Source organism: Aotus nancymaae, unplaced genomic scaffold, assembly GCF_030222135.1.
Source record: "Aotus nancymaae isolate 86718 unplaced genomic scaffold, 86718_ANA_hifiasm-v0.15.2.pri h1tg000049l, whole genome shotgun sequence".
Classification (NCBI taxonomy): Eukaryota; Metazoa; Chordata; class Mammalia; order Primates; family Aotidae; genus Aotus; species Aotus nancymaae.
In genome coordinates this window covers 34646657-34659629 of record NW_026988463.1, presented here as the reverse complement: position 1 = coordinate 34659629, position 12973 = coordinate 34646657, and the positions used below count along the sequence as shown (strand labels likewise).

Sequence of the window (12973 nt, the reverse complement as noted above, 5' to 3'; positions counted from 1 at the left end):
TGACTAACAAAGCAGCTGATACTTGATGTCTAACCCATATATATCATTATATTATTGGGGTACAACTGGGAAAATGCAAGTATTTACACAGACAATTACTAAAGTTAAATTGACATTAATTTAAATAATTAATATGCCACAGTAAGATGTGAAATATAATAATAAATTTAGTAATTGTTTTTGAAGGACAGCTTTACAGGATAATTCAAAAAAAAAAAAAAAAAAAACTTACTGGCCAGGCAGTGGCTCATGCCTGTAATCTCAGCACTTTGGGAGGCCAAGGTGGGCAGATCACGAGATCAGGAGTTCGAGACTAACCTGACCAACATGGTGAAACCCCTTCCCTACTAAAAATACAAAAATTAGCCAGGCGTGGTAGTGTGCACCTGTAATCCCAGCTACTTAGTAGGCTGAGGCACGAGAATCGCTTAAACCTGGGAGGCAGAGGTTGCAGTGAGTCAAGATCGTGCCACTGCACTCCAGCCTGGGTGATAGAGCAAGACTCTGTCTCAAAAAAAAAAAAAAAAGAACTTACTAATTGTGGAACTCTTCATAAAGTACAAGAGAGAAGTTTATATTTTAAACAACTTTAAAATATGAACTGTAATCAAGATGTGAACCGGAAATTTCTTTCTTATTGGAAGCTAAGTAAATTTGGCTCAAATCTCTTATTCATGCTCTCTAAAATATCTGCAAATTCCCAGATATATAAACACAATATAACGGCACTTATTATTTCTAAACAGGCTGTTGGCTATGATGCATGGCTTCAAGCTTGTTACACATCTACATATCACCAGAGCTCCTTGTACCAATTTACTAAAAGTGACTTGTCATGTGTTTACATCTAAATTTTAAGTAGGTTACACTAAAAAACAGGTTGATGCTCACACAGATCCAGGTCACTCAGACACCCACAAGATGAACATCTGGGGGATGCAACAGTACTAGCTACTGGTGCTCAGGCCAATGGTCAGGGAGACACAATGACATGGTAACTGTGGTGGGGCAAGGGATGGAGGGCTGGATCCTAAATGACATCCTCACACCTACACCCATCACCACCCAAAGACATAAACCCATGCACACATACTCTAAAGTCCTTCAAAACAAAGGAAGCAATGAGTATTCACATAATAAAAACTAGAAGACAAACTCCCCAAGTATACTAGATTTTTTAAAACTGGAAGATTAATAGCAGATGAAGAAAAGCATTGAGGCAAGTTAACAGGAATCTTCTAGATGGCTCTAAAAGCCACAAAAAGTTGTTTGAAATGGCCTGTGCTCACCTGTTTAATGTTGGCCAGTGGCTCCTCGTCCTGCACTAGCATTTGAGAAAACTGCAGGCCCTGTTCTGGACTGATCCTCATCACACTCCTCAGCAGAAAGATCCAGTCTGGGGTGTACCCAGCCTAGAAGCAAGGGAGCACCAAACAGGAAAATCAATGAAAAACCTCAGGCATCAGAAAAGGAAAGGAACGTCTCCATCATTTGTTTCAAACTTGTGTTTACAAAGAACTGAGCAGCAACATTATCATGTGTAGGTACCAGCCTTCTGCCAAACACAATATCCAATTAAATCAATTGATTTCATGTACATGGAAGGCACGATTAACTAGACAAACAGCTCAGACCACAAAGAAGTTAATCTGATCCGTGTGTAAACAGGGACAAGATCTGGAAGTCTGCCAAAATATCAAATTAACCTACAGAAGGAAAGGAGGGAGAGTAAAAACAATACAAAGCTCCCAAATAAAAACAAGATGGAAGGACTGGAAAACTAAGGATAATAAAAAACTGAAGAGAATAAAATATGATCATCATCAATGAATAAAGATCCTAACAGCAACACCGCCAACTCTCATACCAGAAGACTTATAAAGAAGAGTATTTTATAAACTTCGAAATCAGCAACTACTCAACCACATGTGAGTAATGTGTGAGACGCTGATGGTTCAACACACATTACCTTTTTGCATAGAGAACAATTTTCTGGAATTGGCCGGTTTCTGCAAAACACTGGATCACTTTGCTTGGCACGTTTGCTTGAAGGTACACACTCAGAGCGAGCATGGGGTCAGTGGTTCTAACCAAGTCTCCGAGCTCCTCTGAGCACTCCAGCTGTGGTATGCCAAGGGACAAGGCAGTTAGGAGGTGGGGAGGGAGCCTGGACCAAGTTTTCAAGCTGTGGGGGGTAGGGGGCTACGAGCTCACAAGTGTTTCTACCTTATCTTCTTTCAGCCACTTTTCTAGGAGTTGCTTACGCCCCTGCTGAAAAACCGGGCGGCAAAGTTCTAAAGATTCAAGTTTATTGAGCTGACCCTGATCGAGCAGGATTCCAAAGTACTGCAGCAACGGAGAAGCCTGGCCAGACTGAGTGGGTACACTCTGGAATTTCTGGACCGTCTCTCTGGTACGCAGGATTCCCTAATAATAAATGGAAAAATAAGTCACTGTGTTGTAATCATGGGGGGTCCCTTCACTCAACTTGCTTGTATATAAAGACAAAAACTTGCCAATGGAAATTCCGCACTGCTCTGTCATGGACAAAAAGTTCTCTACCAAGGCAACTGCTTCTACCTTCAACAATAACCGAAAGTATGGGGGACTCTGGGTCCTCCAAGTGGCTTCACACCTAGGCTCTTACTTCTCCCCCAGCATGCTGCAGTGAGAATTAGGCCTCTCAATCAGTCTTGTAGTAGTGAAATTCTGCTATCATTATATTCTAATTCAAAATACTTAAATTCATGATGAAGGCTAGAAATGGTTTGTTCATAACCACCCCTTGAAAGACAAGAAAAATTCTTTCAAGGACAAGCAACTTGGAAGTCTTTATCTACTCAGGAGCAGATCCAGTCTCTGAACAATTTATCCAAATGAAATAAACCAAAGAAAAAGCCACATGCAGAAATGTATATTCGAAAAGAGTAGAGAAAGTCCAGAGTAGGACTATTGTTAAATAACAGGGAACAACCACTTGATGTACTGTAGTTATATATTTGACAACCAGGTAGGAGGAGTAGAAAATTCTAAGTTACAAAAATGTGAAGCTGTACCTAAGCTGTTGGGTGAGAAGTATGTATGCACACAAAATGAGAGACAAGAAGTGCTGATACAGGAAGACTGTGCTTTCTGTTTACTTCCTTAACTGTTATGCCATCGGTGCAAAAATGTTAAACTAAAAACTCATAACACAAATATACTGCAATATTAGTAGTGAAATACTTTCATGACTTATTTTCCTCTCAAGATCTGTTCTTAACACTCAGAACACTTGAACAGTATTCAAGGTTTATCACCTTTGGTGCAGACACTGCCACTTTGGCGGCTTCAGCGTAGCTCCCCTGTGCAAAGAGGGTACCGAATTTTCTCACAAACAACTCCTCTGCCCCAGGCAGGTTACTACGAATGGCCAAACGCAGACCAAGTTCTGGATTCTGAAGCACGTTGGCTGCATAATTCACAATGTTATCTTCCTCAACACAAACTGACAGCACCTGTAAGGACCCAACAATGAGAGCGGCTGAGCCTAGAAGAGTGCTCCACCATCCCTCTGCCGTGTTCCCTCCCAATGCTGGAGGGGTAGCCACCTTCTCAGGTGAGCGCTGAGCACACCAGTGATGGTGGCCCTCATAGTGAAAGGATGCAAAAGAGATGAAAGCTGAAAGGTAGGAAAGCAGAACAGCATAGGAGTCTACGTAGTTGTTAAAGTCACATGGATAAGCACCCCAGTGATGCAATCTGCACTACAGCAAAATTACCTATGTGGATGGAACTGATAATTTTTCTTCTTAAACTTTTTATTTTTAAAGCACAGTTTATTTTCTTTCTTTTTTAAAAAAATATTTTTGTAGAGACAGGGTCTCACTATGTTGCCCAGGCTAGATTCAAACTCCTAGCCTCAAGAATCCTCCTGCCTCAGCCTCCCAAAGTGCTAGGATTATAGGAATCAGCCACTGTTCCTTTTATTTTTTTTTAATTTTAGAGAGAGACTCTCACTCTCTCACTCAGGCTACAGTGCAATGGTGTGATCATAGCTCACTGCAGCCTCAAACTCCTGGGCTCAGGCCATCCTCCTGCCTCAACCTCCCATGTAGTTGGGATTACAGGCATAAACTACTGTGCCCATACAAGAGTTTCTTCTTTCAACTATCTTTTTCAACTATGGTTGAGAAAAGTAACTTCAATACCGTAGTACCTGCTTTTTCAACCCTCCCAAATTAGGGTGTGCATGGTATGAAGATGATGTGTTGTGCATCAGAACTGCTGTTCCATGCGGGAAGGAGCTGCTCTCCTGGAATCAATCCTGTGTTAGAAATGGTGCTGTCTGAAGAGGGGAAGTGCCAATATGAAGGAGAAGGAGACATGGATTTAAGTTTTAATAACAGGAACTATTAATAAACTATGCCCAGCCTCTTTCCTGGAGAAGAGGGAAAGTAAACACCAGTCCCTAATGAATGGAAAAGGTGGAAAACAAAATGTCAGAGTCACACACCTGTCCCGTTTTGTTGACACCAATAATTCCAGAGGTTGGTTTGTATGGAGCAGTGATAAATATTGTGTCAGCACTAACACGGTTCATGTAGATGCACACACCAGATTCTAGGACGTACAGATGAAGAGAGCCACACTTCGTGATCAAGTAAGTAACACCATGTTTAGCTCCAATCTGTAAGAAGACAGACAGCAAGAAGTTCAGAAGTAAAGAGGAGAAGCCATGTGAGTAAAAAGAGTTCACAAATGATAAAGAGGATTTTTTTTTTTGAGACAGGGTCTTGCTCTGTCACTCAGGCTGGAGTGTAGTGGTGCCACTATAGCTCACTGCAGCTTCCAACCCCTGGGTTCAGGTGATCTTCCCATCTCAGTCTCCAATGTAGCTGGGACTACAAGTGTGAGCTGCCACACCAAGCTATTACGAAGATTCTTCAGTCTCTCAGGCCAAGAGATTACTGGTGGGAGCAATGCTTCACTGAGACATGGATTCTAAGTTGTACTTGATTGAGAATTAGTTTTAAAGCCAATATTTTGTCCAACCACTTTCAAATAAAGGTCCGATAAACTCAGGCTACTCCATTTATCTTTCAGAGCAATCCTTTCGGTTTATCAAACCCCTTTAAGCAAGCTGTGAGTTCATAAGAGAAGGGGAAAGTTCTGGACAAAGACCTAAAATGCCAAGTTAATGTTCCAGCATGCCTTCCACCACCACTTATTAACCTTTGAGTTTTGCCAAATGCTATTAACTTTTACAGAAAAATATTTAACACACAAGAAAACCTGAAGGGGATGGGTTAAAAAAAAAGATGCATTTGCCCAACCAGATTATTAAACATATATATTAAATTTTACCATTGGAAAAGAGAGAGAGAGAGAGAGAGAGATAGATAGAACTTAATTGAGAGCCCTGAAAGAGAATGAATCATGTATGAGAATTTAGTAAGAATGAGTGTGCGGTGACACATGACCATAGTCCCAGCCACTTGGGAAGCCAAGGCAGGAGGATAACTTGAGCCGAGGAGTCTGAGTCCAACCTGAGCAACACAGCAAGACTCCAACTCTGAAACAATAAACAATTAGTAGGTAACATATTAGTGGAAAATAGGCACTTTAATCAATATATAACATATATTATTAATATAGTCAGCTAGCTATCTGGAGATGGAGTAAGAGTAAGAAACTGAATTTCTGTTTTACTCTCTAGATCAAAGTAAATTACAGATGGGTCAAAGATTTTAAATAAAAAACACAATTAGGAGAGGAATGAAAGAAAATATAGGTAAATGTTGTGATCATCTTGGGGTGCAGAAGTATTCTCAAAACATGATACCATTGCCACACAAAAATGCAACACTTTCAATAAAGTGGCACATAACACAAATTATGACTGGGAAAAATATTCAAAATACATCAGACACTTAGTATTCTGTTAAGTACAAAAAGCTCTTATGAATAAGGTAAAAATCCTGGAGCTGGGCACATACCTGTAACCCCAGCTACTTGGGAGGCTGAGGCAGGAAGACTGCTCGAGGCCAGGAGTTCTAGACTGGCCTAGACAACATAGCAAGACCCATCTCTACTTTTTAAAAAAATATCCTGATTGAAAAAAATGCAAAGATTAGGAAAAGCCAATTAACCAGATGCATATGAGTGGCTAATAAATCAATTCTACCTCGATGGTAACCAAGGGAAAGACATCACAACATGGGTTGCTGTCTAGCTACCAAGGGAAGCATCAGTAGGAACGTGAAGTGGCCAGAGTGGTCAGGAGAGTCTGTGATGGGCATGTGCCCCTGACCCAGCAGTTTCATTTCTAGAAATTTATCCTTGGACTTTTAGACTAACACACAAAGGTGTATGCAGCACATTGTTCCCTATAGTGTTTCTCGTAAATGTAAAACCCATCAACAGGGACTTGTTTAAATGAGTTGTGGCACAGAAGAGATGATGCAGACAATAAAACAGATACATGTGTGTTATTGGCACAGAATGATCTACAACACAGCTAGAGGACAAAGGCTAGTGCAGAGGCTAGTGCAGAGACATTTTCAGAGTCCATCTGTATAAATCTGCATAAATGCATGTGTGTTAAGTTACTTCCAAAGGGATGGCCAAATTGCCAGCAGTGTGCGGATTTCAGGAGGTATTTAATTCTGCTGTTACATTTATTGATATTATTAGAAATTTATAGATAACATATTTTATGAGAACAAAATAGTAAAAAGGAGAGTAATTATATAATCTTACATATATAATCTGATTCCAATTTTGTTCAGAAAAGGTATAGATCTAAATTTTTTATAAAACAAGCTGTAAAATATTTATTTATTTATTTGTTTGTTTCTTTATTTATGTATTTTTTGGAGACGAAGTCTCGCTCCAGGCTGGAGTACAGTGGCATGATCTCGGCTCACTGCAATCTCTGCCTCCTGGGTTCAAGCAATTCTCCTGCCTCAGCCTCTCAAGTACCTGGGACTATAGGTACACGCTGCCATGCCCAGCTAATTTTTTGTATTTTAGTAGAGATGGGGTTTCATCGTGTTGCCCAGGCTGGCATTGAACTCCTGAGCTCAGGCAATCCGGCCACCTCATCCTCCCAAAGTGCTAGGATTACAAGCATGAGCCACCACGCTCAGCCAAGATTTTCTATATATTTTACATCGAACTGGTTCATCTACAGAGGAATGTTTTATTTCTTAAAAAAATCTTTTAATTTGTATTACTCAAAAATGTTTCTTTTTTTATTTATCTTTCTGATTCTGTGCCTTCAACACTTCCACAACAATGTTCTGCTCCTCAATAAGGAAAGTACACTTGATCACGAACACACTTAGCACACACGGAACCACCACAGCCCCTGCCGACACCTGTTTCTGTTTTAGAGAATCTCGTAAGAACTTTAGGTCTCACAGCATGAACTCCTCCAAGTCTGCCTGGGCATATGCCACATCCAGGTTTGGGTGTTTTCCCAACCTTCTTGATATAAAGATGAACAATTCTCCTACAGGGGCTCAGGACTACCTAGTTTCGTTAGAGGCTGCATGTCAAACGCTGGGCCATTCTGAGTGCCAGCTCAAAGGACTGTCCCTGGGAGCTCTTGGCTCCTTCAATGGCAACCAATTGTAAAGGAAATGAGTGTTTTATTCATATTCTCATACCACAGTGAACATCTAATCTTTTATAATAAGAAGGAAAGGGCTTAGGACTTTGGTGTGTGACTTAGCAAAGTCTCCTGATGTCCTAACTCACTCTGATGCAGGGTATTCCTTTCTATGAACAGGACCTTCCCAGCTCACAGACCAAAGCTCTAGGCCTCTAAATGCGTTTGAGAGCATCACAGTGGCAGGCGACAGCAGAAGCATCCTAAAAATGGCAGCTTCCTATATCTTGGGAGGTGCTATAGTACATTTTAGGACATGAAGATGTTTAAAGAGCAGCACATTCATACCTGCATAGCCACTGGAAAATCAGTCTGTGCCTCTGGAGGAAAAAACACATCTTCTGCTTTCTTTACAAAAGGCTGGTTTCCTGCTGCAGGCTGTCCAACTTCAACGATGTGCAACTAGAAGAGAGATTTTTTAGGTCAATCGAGGGAACTGCTTGTGGTGGTGGATGAGTGTTAGCCAAGGCACAGAGGCAAGTGGGAACCTCAGGTCCATATACTGGATGACTAATGCTAAAAGTCACACTCAACCAAAGCAGAAAACCCCCTTGTCGGAGCACCTGTGATTATTTAATAACCTGCTGCCCACCACCAAGCATGGCACAAAGGGCCAATGTCAGGCAGCCTGGGATCCTTAGTTCCAGCACAGTGGCAGAGTTACTTCCCCTCCCTGGGCCTGGATGCTGATGAAACAAAGGGCTCCAGTCAGAATCTGCTGTCCCTTCCAGCTCTGCTCCCTGCCCTCCTGCATATAGCCCAGACTCACACAAACCTGTTAGCACAAGATCTCATCACTGGAGGTCAAACTCACGAGACACCCTGACCATCGCACAGGCCTGATGTTTTCAAGGTTGTGCTGGGCAGGGGTAAGAATCTGATGAGGAGGCCCATCCCTGCCTTTAGGAGAACAGCTCCCAGTTCCTGACCTACACAAGTGGCTTCCCTATAACTTTCTTTTTTTTTTTGAGACAGTCTCGCTCTGTCACCCAAGCTAGAGTGCAGTAGGGGTGTGATCTCAGCTCACTGCAACCTCTGCCTCCCAGGTTCAAGTGATTCTCGTGCCTCATCCCCCCAAGTAGCTGAGATTACAGATGCGCACCACCACGCCTGGCTAATTTTTGTATTTTCAGTAGAGATGGGGTTTTGTCATGTTGGCCAGGCTGGTCTCAAACTCCCGACCTCAGGTGATCCACCAGCCTCGGCCTCCCAAAGTGCTGGGATTACAGGCATGAGCCACCATGCCTGACCCCCATAACTTCATCTAAAGAAAATATATCATAGCTAACACAAATCTGCAACAAAATCCAAAATGGAGGGTGAGTGAGAGACATGAAACAAGGGCGGGAGACTGGGCTTAGAGGACATGGACGAGGGTTTCCCTGGTGGGCCGTCTGGGTTTGGCTGGGCAGAGAGAGAAGAGAAGAAACCCCAAAGGGGCTCAGATAAGCAGGGAAGCAGCACTGAGAGCTGGGCTGGTGGGGGAGGCTGAGCGGCAAGCATATGGGTGCTCCTGTGGGTGCAGATGTGGGGGAAAAGAAGTCTTGCTTTGGGTGCTTTAAGACACATAAAAGGTAGATTAGAAAAATTCTCTGGCTAGGCCTGTTGGTAAGAACGGGTGAAGCAGGTCTGAGGACCTAATAAATGGCTCTTCTCTAAGCATTTGTGAGGTGAGAAGGGCTTACTGTACCACAAAAGGCTAAGTCAGATGTGAGACTTGCTAAAGGTCAGCAACAAGAGAATGGAATGGGGCTACACCACTATGGGTTCTTGCTTGGGAGCTGGGAAGGGTGACATTGCCAGCAGGAGCAGAGGCACAGAAAGGACGCCAGGCTCTGAGGGGGCAGCAGGAGGAGGTCGGCAGGAAACAACTGTGTCCAGACAAGCTCCTACCCACACGTGGAGACAGCTGGCCAGTCCCAAAAGGACAAGTGAGTCCTGAAAGGAAGGCATATCCCAGGGCACAGGCAGGGTGAGGCCCTCCCAGGACCCCACACCCACCCTGCAGCAGGGAGGACCAACTCTGACACAAGGCACAGGGCTGCTCTGGGACAGGTACTGTCAGGAAACTGCATTTCCCAGGCTCTCTGGGTATGGAAGGTCCTGCCACAGAAGACCTCCTGATCCATCCCCAGCTCAGCTGGAGAGGCATGCCCACCGAAGAGCTGGCTGTAGAGAGAGCCCCCAGCCCTTTCTCTTCTCAGGGCTGCCGTCTGTGCACAGAGGCCCTGTCTGGAGAGTGCTCTTCTCCACAGGGCATTCCACAAGGCAGGCTCTGCTCCTGAGAGGGGGTCTTGTCGCTGCCCTGCTATCTGCGAAGAGGAAGTGTGCCTCACTCTGAGGGAATATGGGAGCAGGTTCTTTGAGACACATAACTAAAGTCAGTGTCATTCATCAGCAAGAAGGCTGACATTTGACCCAACTCCTTTTCCTTCTGGCTCTCAAATGAGGAAGGCATGAAGTATGTTACTCAACAGGAGGCGAAAGTATTCAAAAATGTGTATCTTAGATGAGGAAATCTGTGAAGCCACATTCTATTGAGAACTCCTCTGCCTTGGGGAATATTTCAGGGTGAATGAACAACCCAAAATAATGGTTTCAGGATGTGTTTTTGATAAGAGGACTCTCTCGTGAAGCAGCTCTCCAAGTGGCTGAGACCACTCTGGTGGAACCCAAGGTCTTTCTGACATCACAAGCTTTTCTGTCTCTTCACTTCTCCCCATGGCAGCCCTGCCGAGCAGCTGCTGGCCATGTCCCTGAGCCTAATAAAACCCAGCTGGCCCCTGGGCACTGTTTCATCTCTCTGGAGTCTCCCTGAGGCTTCCTGCAACCACCTGGGCAGAAACATGCCTCATGGTAAGGATGGCACCACACTGCTGATTTCACAGTCGTCTCCCCAAGAGCACAAACTGTGCCTCACTTAACCTTTTTTTTTTTTAAACAAAGTCTCACTCTGTTGCCCAGGCTGGAGTGCAATAGCGCAGTCTCAGCTCACTGCAACCTCCAGGTTCAAGAGATTCTCCTGCCTCAGCCTCCCAAGTAGCTGGGACTCCAGGCACATACTGCCACGCCTAGCTACTTCTTTTTTGTATTTTAGTAGAGACAGGGTTTCACCGTGTTGCCCAGGCTGGTCTTGAACTCCTGAGCTCTGGCAATTCGCCCAGCTTAGCCTCCCAAAGTGCTAGGATTACAGGTGTGAGCCACCGCGCCCAGTCGTAAGAGGATTTTTTTTAATGGGAATGGGGCCACTTAATCACAGGCACCATGGTGCGAACTTCTCAACACCACCACTAACCTTTCTCACACAGACACCTGCAGGCCATACCCAGCCACATGCACGCATGCCCCTAACACCAGCCCATGACACTTTTCTCAGGGAGAAGACAGTAGAGTGGATCTTACTTTGCCTCCTGTGGGATTCCGTACAGCAAAGTAGAAAAGGGTGGAAGGCTTGGCATTCTCCTCGATCTTGAACTCTGCAAAAGCAGCGGCATGGCCTTCTATGGGTTGTGAAACCTTCCGATCCACAGAGTAGAGCTGCATTGCCCCAACTACACGGTTTTGCTAAGAAAAGATATTATGCAGTGAAGGGGAGAGAAAGGAGAGGAATATAAAGAAACAATTCTTAAAATATGTTTCTAAAATGAAAGTCTCATACATTGGTATACTTCCTCTAATAAAAATTAAATGTATTAGCTATTAAAGGCATGATATCACTCTGAATTTGATGTGGAAATGTGGCAAACACTATGGGAAAAAATAAGACCACAAAAAAGTAAGATGGATGATACTAATTTGTTAAATATAACAAGTGTGAGGGCATTTTTTCATGGAAAGTAACTCATGCATTTTGGAAGAAAAACTCCAAAGCATTAATAGTAGTTAAATCAGGAGGATGCAATCACAGGCGAATTTTGAAAATTGTGTTTTCTGAAATTTCTAAGTCACAAAAATTGCATTTAACAAAAACTAATAAGGCCGGGCACAGTGGCTCACACATGCAACCCTAGCACCTTGGGAGAATCACTTGAGGCCAAGAGTTCAAGACCAGTCTGGGCAACATAGCAAGATGCTATCTCTACAAAAAAAATAAGAAAATTAGCTGGTCATGGTGGCACATGCCTGTTTTCTTAGCTACTCGGGAGGCGAAGGCAGGGGGATTGCTTGAGCCAAGAAGTTCCAGGTTGCAGTGAGCTATGACTGCAGCACTGCACTGCAGCCTGGGTGGCAGCTCATGACCCTGCCTCTAAAAAAAACAAAACCCCAAAACCAGTAAGGTTAATATCTTCTATAAAACTTAGAATTTATATTTTCTACTAAAGAATTTTGGTACATTTATATCCAATATCAAATGCTCAAAAAGTTAAGTAAATGGAATACAAAAGGGTCCCAGTTCAAGCTCCTGTAATTCAACATTCAATCCTCTCTGCTGAGTGAGCACACATGTAGTCCGTGGGTAAAATCCTCAGTCTATTCCCTACTCATTCACGACTCCTTCAAACGGGATAACAAAGGCTTCAACTTTGTCTTTGAAAATATTTTCTATTGCACAGGTTTCTGTTAAAGTTATTAGGCAAAGTACTGACACAAGCTACAACATGGATGAACCCTGAAAACATGCTAAGGAAAGAAGCCAGGCATGAAAGGCCACACATTGTCTGATTCCACCCATGAAATATTCAGAATAGGAAAATTTATAGAGACAGAAAATAGATTAGTGGTTGCCAAAGGCTGGTAATAGGGAGAAATAAGGGAGTGGCCAGCAGATAAGTGGTCTGTGTTCTAACAGAAAAATGAGCATGGAAAGGTAAAAATGAGAATCCAAAGACAGGACAAAACTCACCTCCTCAAGAGACCATGGGAAGACTTCCAGCAACATGGTGACAGCACATTTGAGTCCTAAAGGTACAGACACCTAAACGAAGCCTAAGCTGAAGCCAAGATGAAGAGGCAGGGAAGACAGAACAGCCAAAGTGAAGGTGAGAGACCATACCTGAGGCTATGTGTGCAGCCTTGGGCCGATGGCCTGCTTCTAAGTCTTAGGCACCTGCCAAGCTTACCTTCCCACCTCATGGGGCTGCTGAGTGTTAAGTGTGTCCAATTTGGGTAAAGGCATGGTAAGGACTATAGCAGGCAAGGACTCAATGCACAAATGCATTCACTATGCCAGGCACCATGCTAGGAGCTAGGGATAAGTAAATATGACACAGGTCCTTCTCTCAAGGACAGATGGTGAGAGTTTCTGGCAAATATGTAAGCAACTGCGATACAGAGTGCTGACTGCTACAGCAAGGGATAGAACAAGATGCGTTGTCAGCT

The 12973-nt window shown here is 43.5% G+C and overlaps 1 protein-coding gene across 5 annotated transcripts in view; it reads right to left on the bottom strand.

Annotated features, from left to right (window-relative positions):
- The window catches only part of CLTCL1 (clathrin heavy chain like 1), a 184620-nt gene that overhangs the window by 52555 nt on the left and 119092 nt on the right, over positions 1 to 12973 (bottom strand). Inside the window, exons 1-6 of one of the 5 annotated variants that reach the window (XM_012445071.2) lie at positions 12498 to 12579; positions 11057 to 11218; positions 7943 to 8056; positions 4496 to 4669; positions 3300 to 3497; positions 1290 to 1412 (exon numbers count right to left, since the gene is read on the bottom strand). In XM_012445071.2, coding sequence (XP_012300494.2) covers positions 1290 to 1412; positions 3300 to 3497; positions 4496 to 4669; positions 7943 to 8056; positions 11057 to 11218; positions 12498 to 12533 — 807 coding nt within the window. In that variant the 5' untranslated portion in view covers positions 12534 to 12579. Of the gene's footprint in view, positions 1 to 1289; positions 1413 to 1969; positions 2122 to 2226; positions 2428 to 3299; positions 3498 to 4495; positions 4670 to 5462; positions 5555 to 7942; positions 8057 to 11056; positions 11219 to 12497; positions 12580 to 12973 lie in introns of those variants that run through there. The other 4 variants (XM_064362833.1, XM_064362834.1, XM_012445076.2 and 1 more) reach the window with 4 other exon arrangements.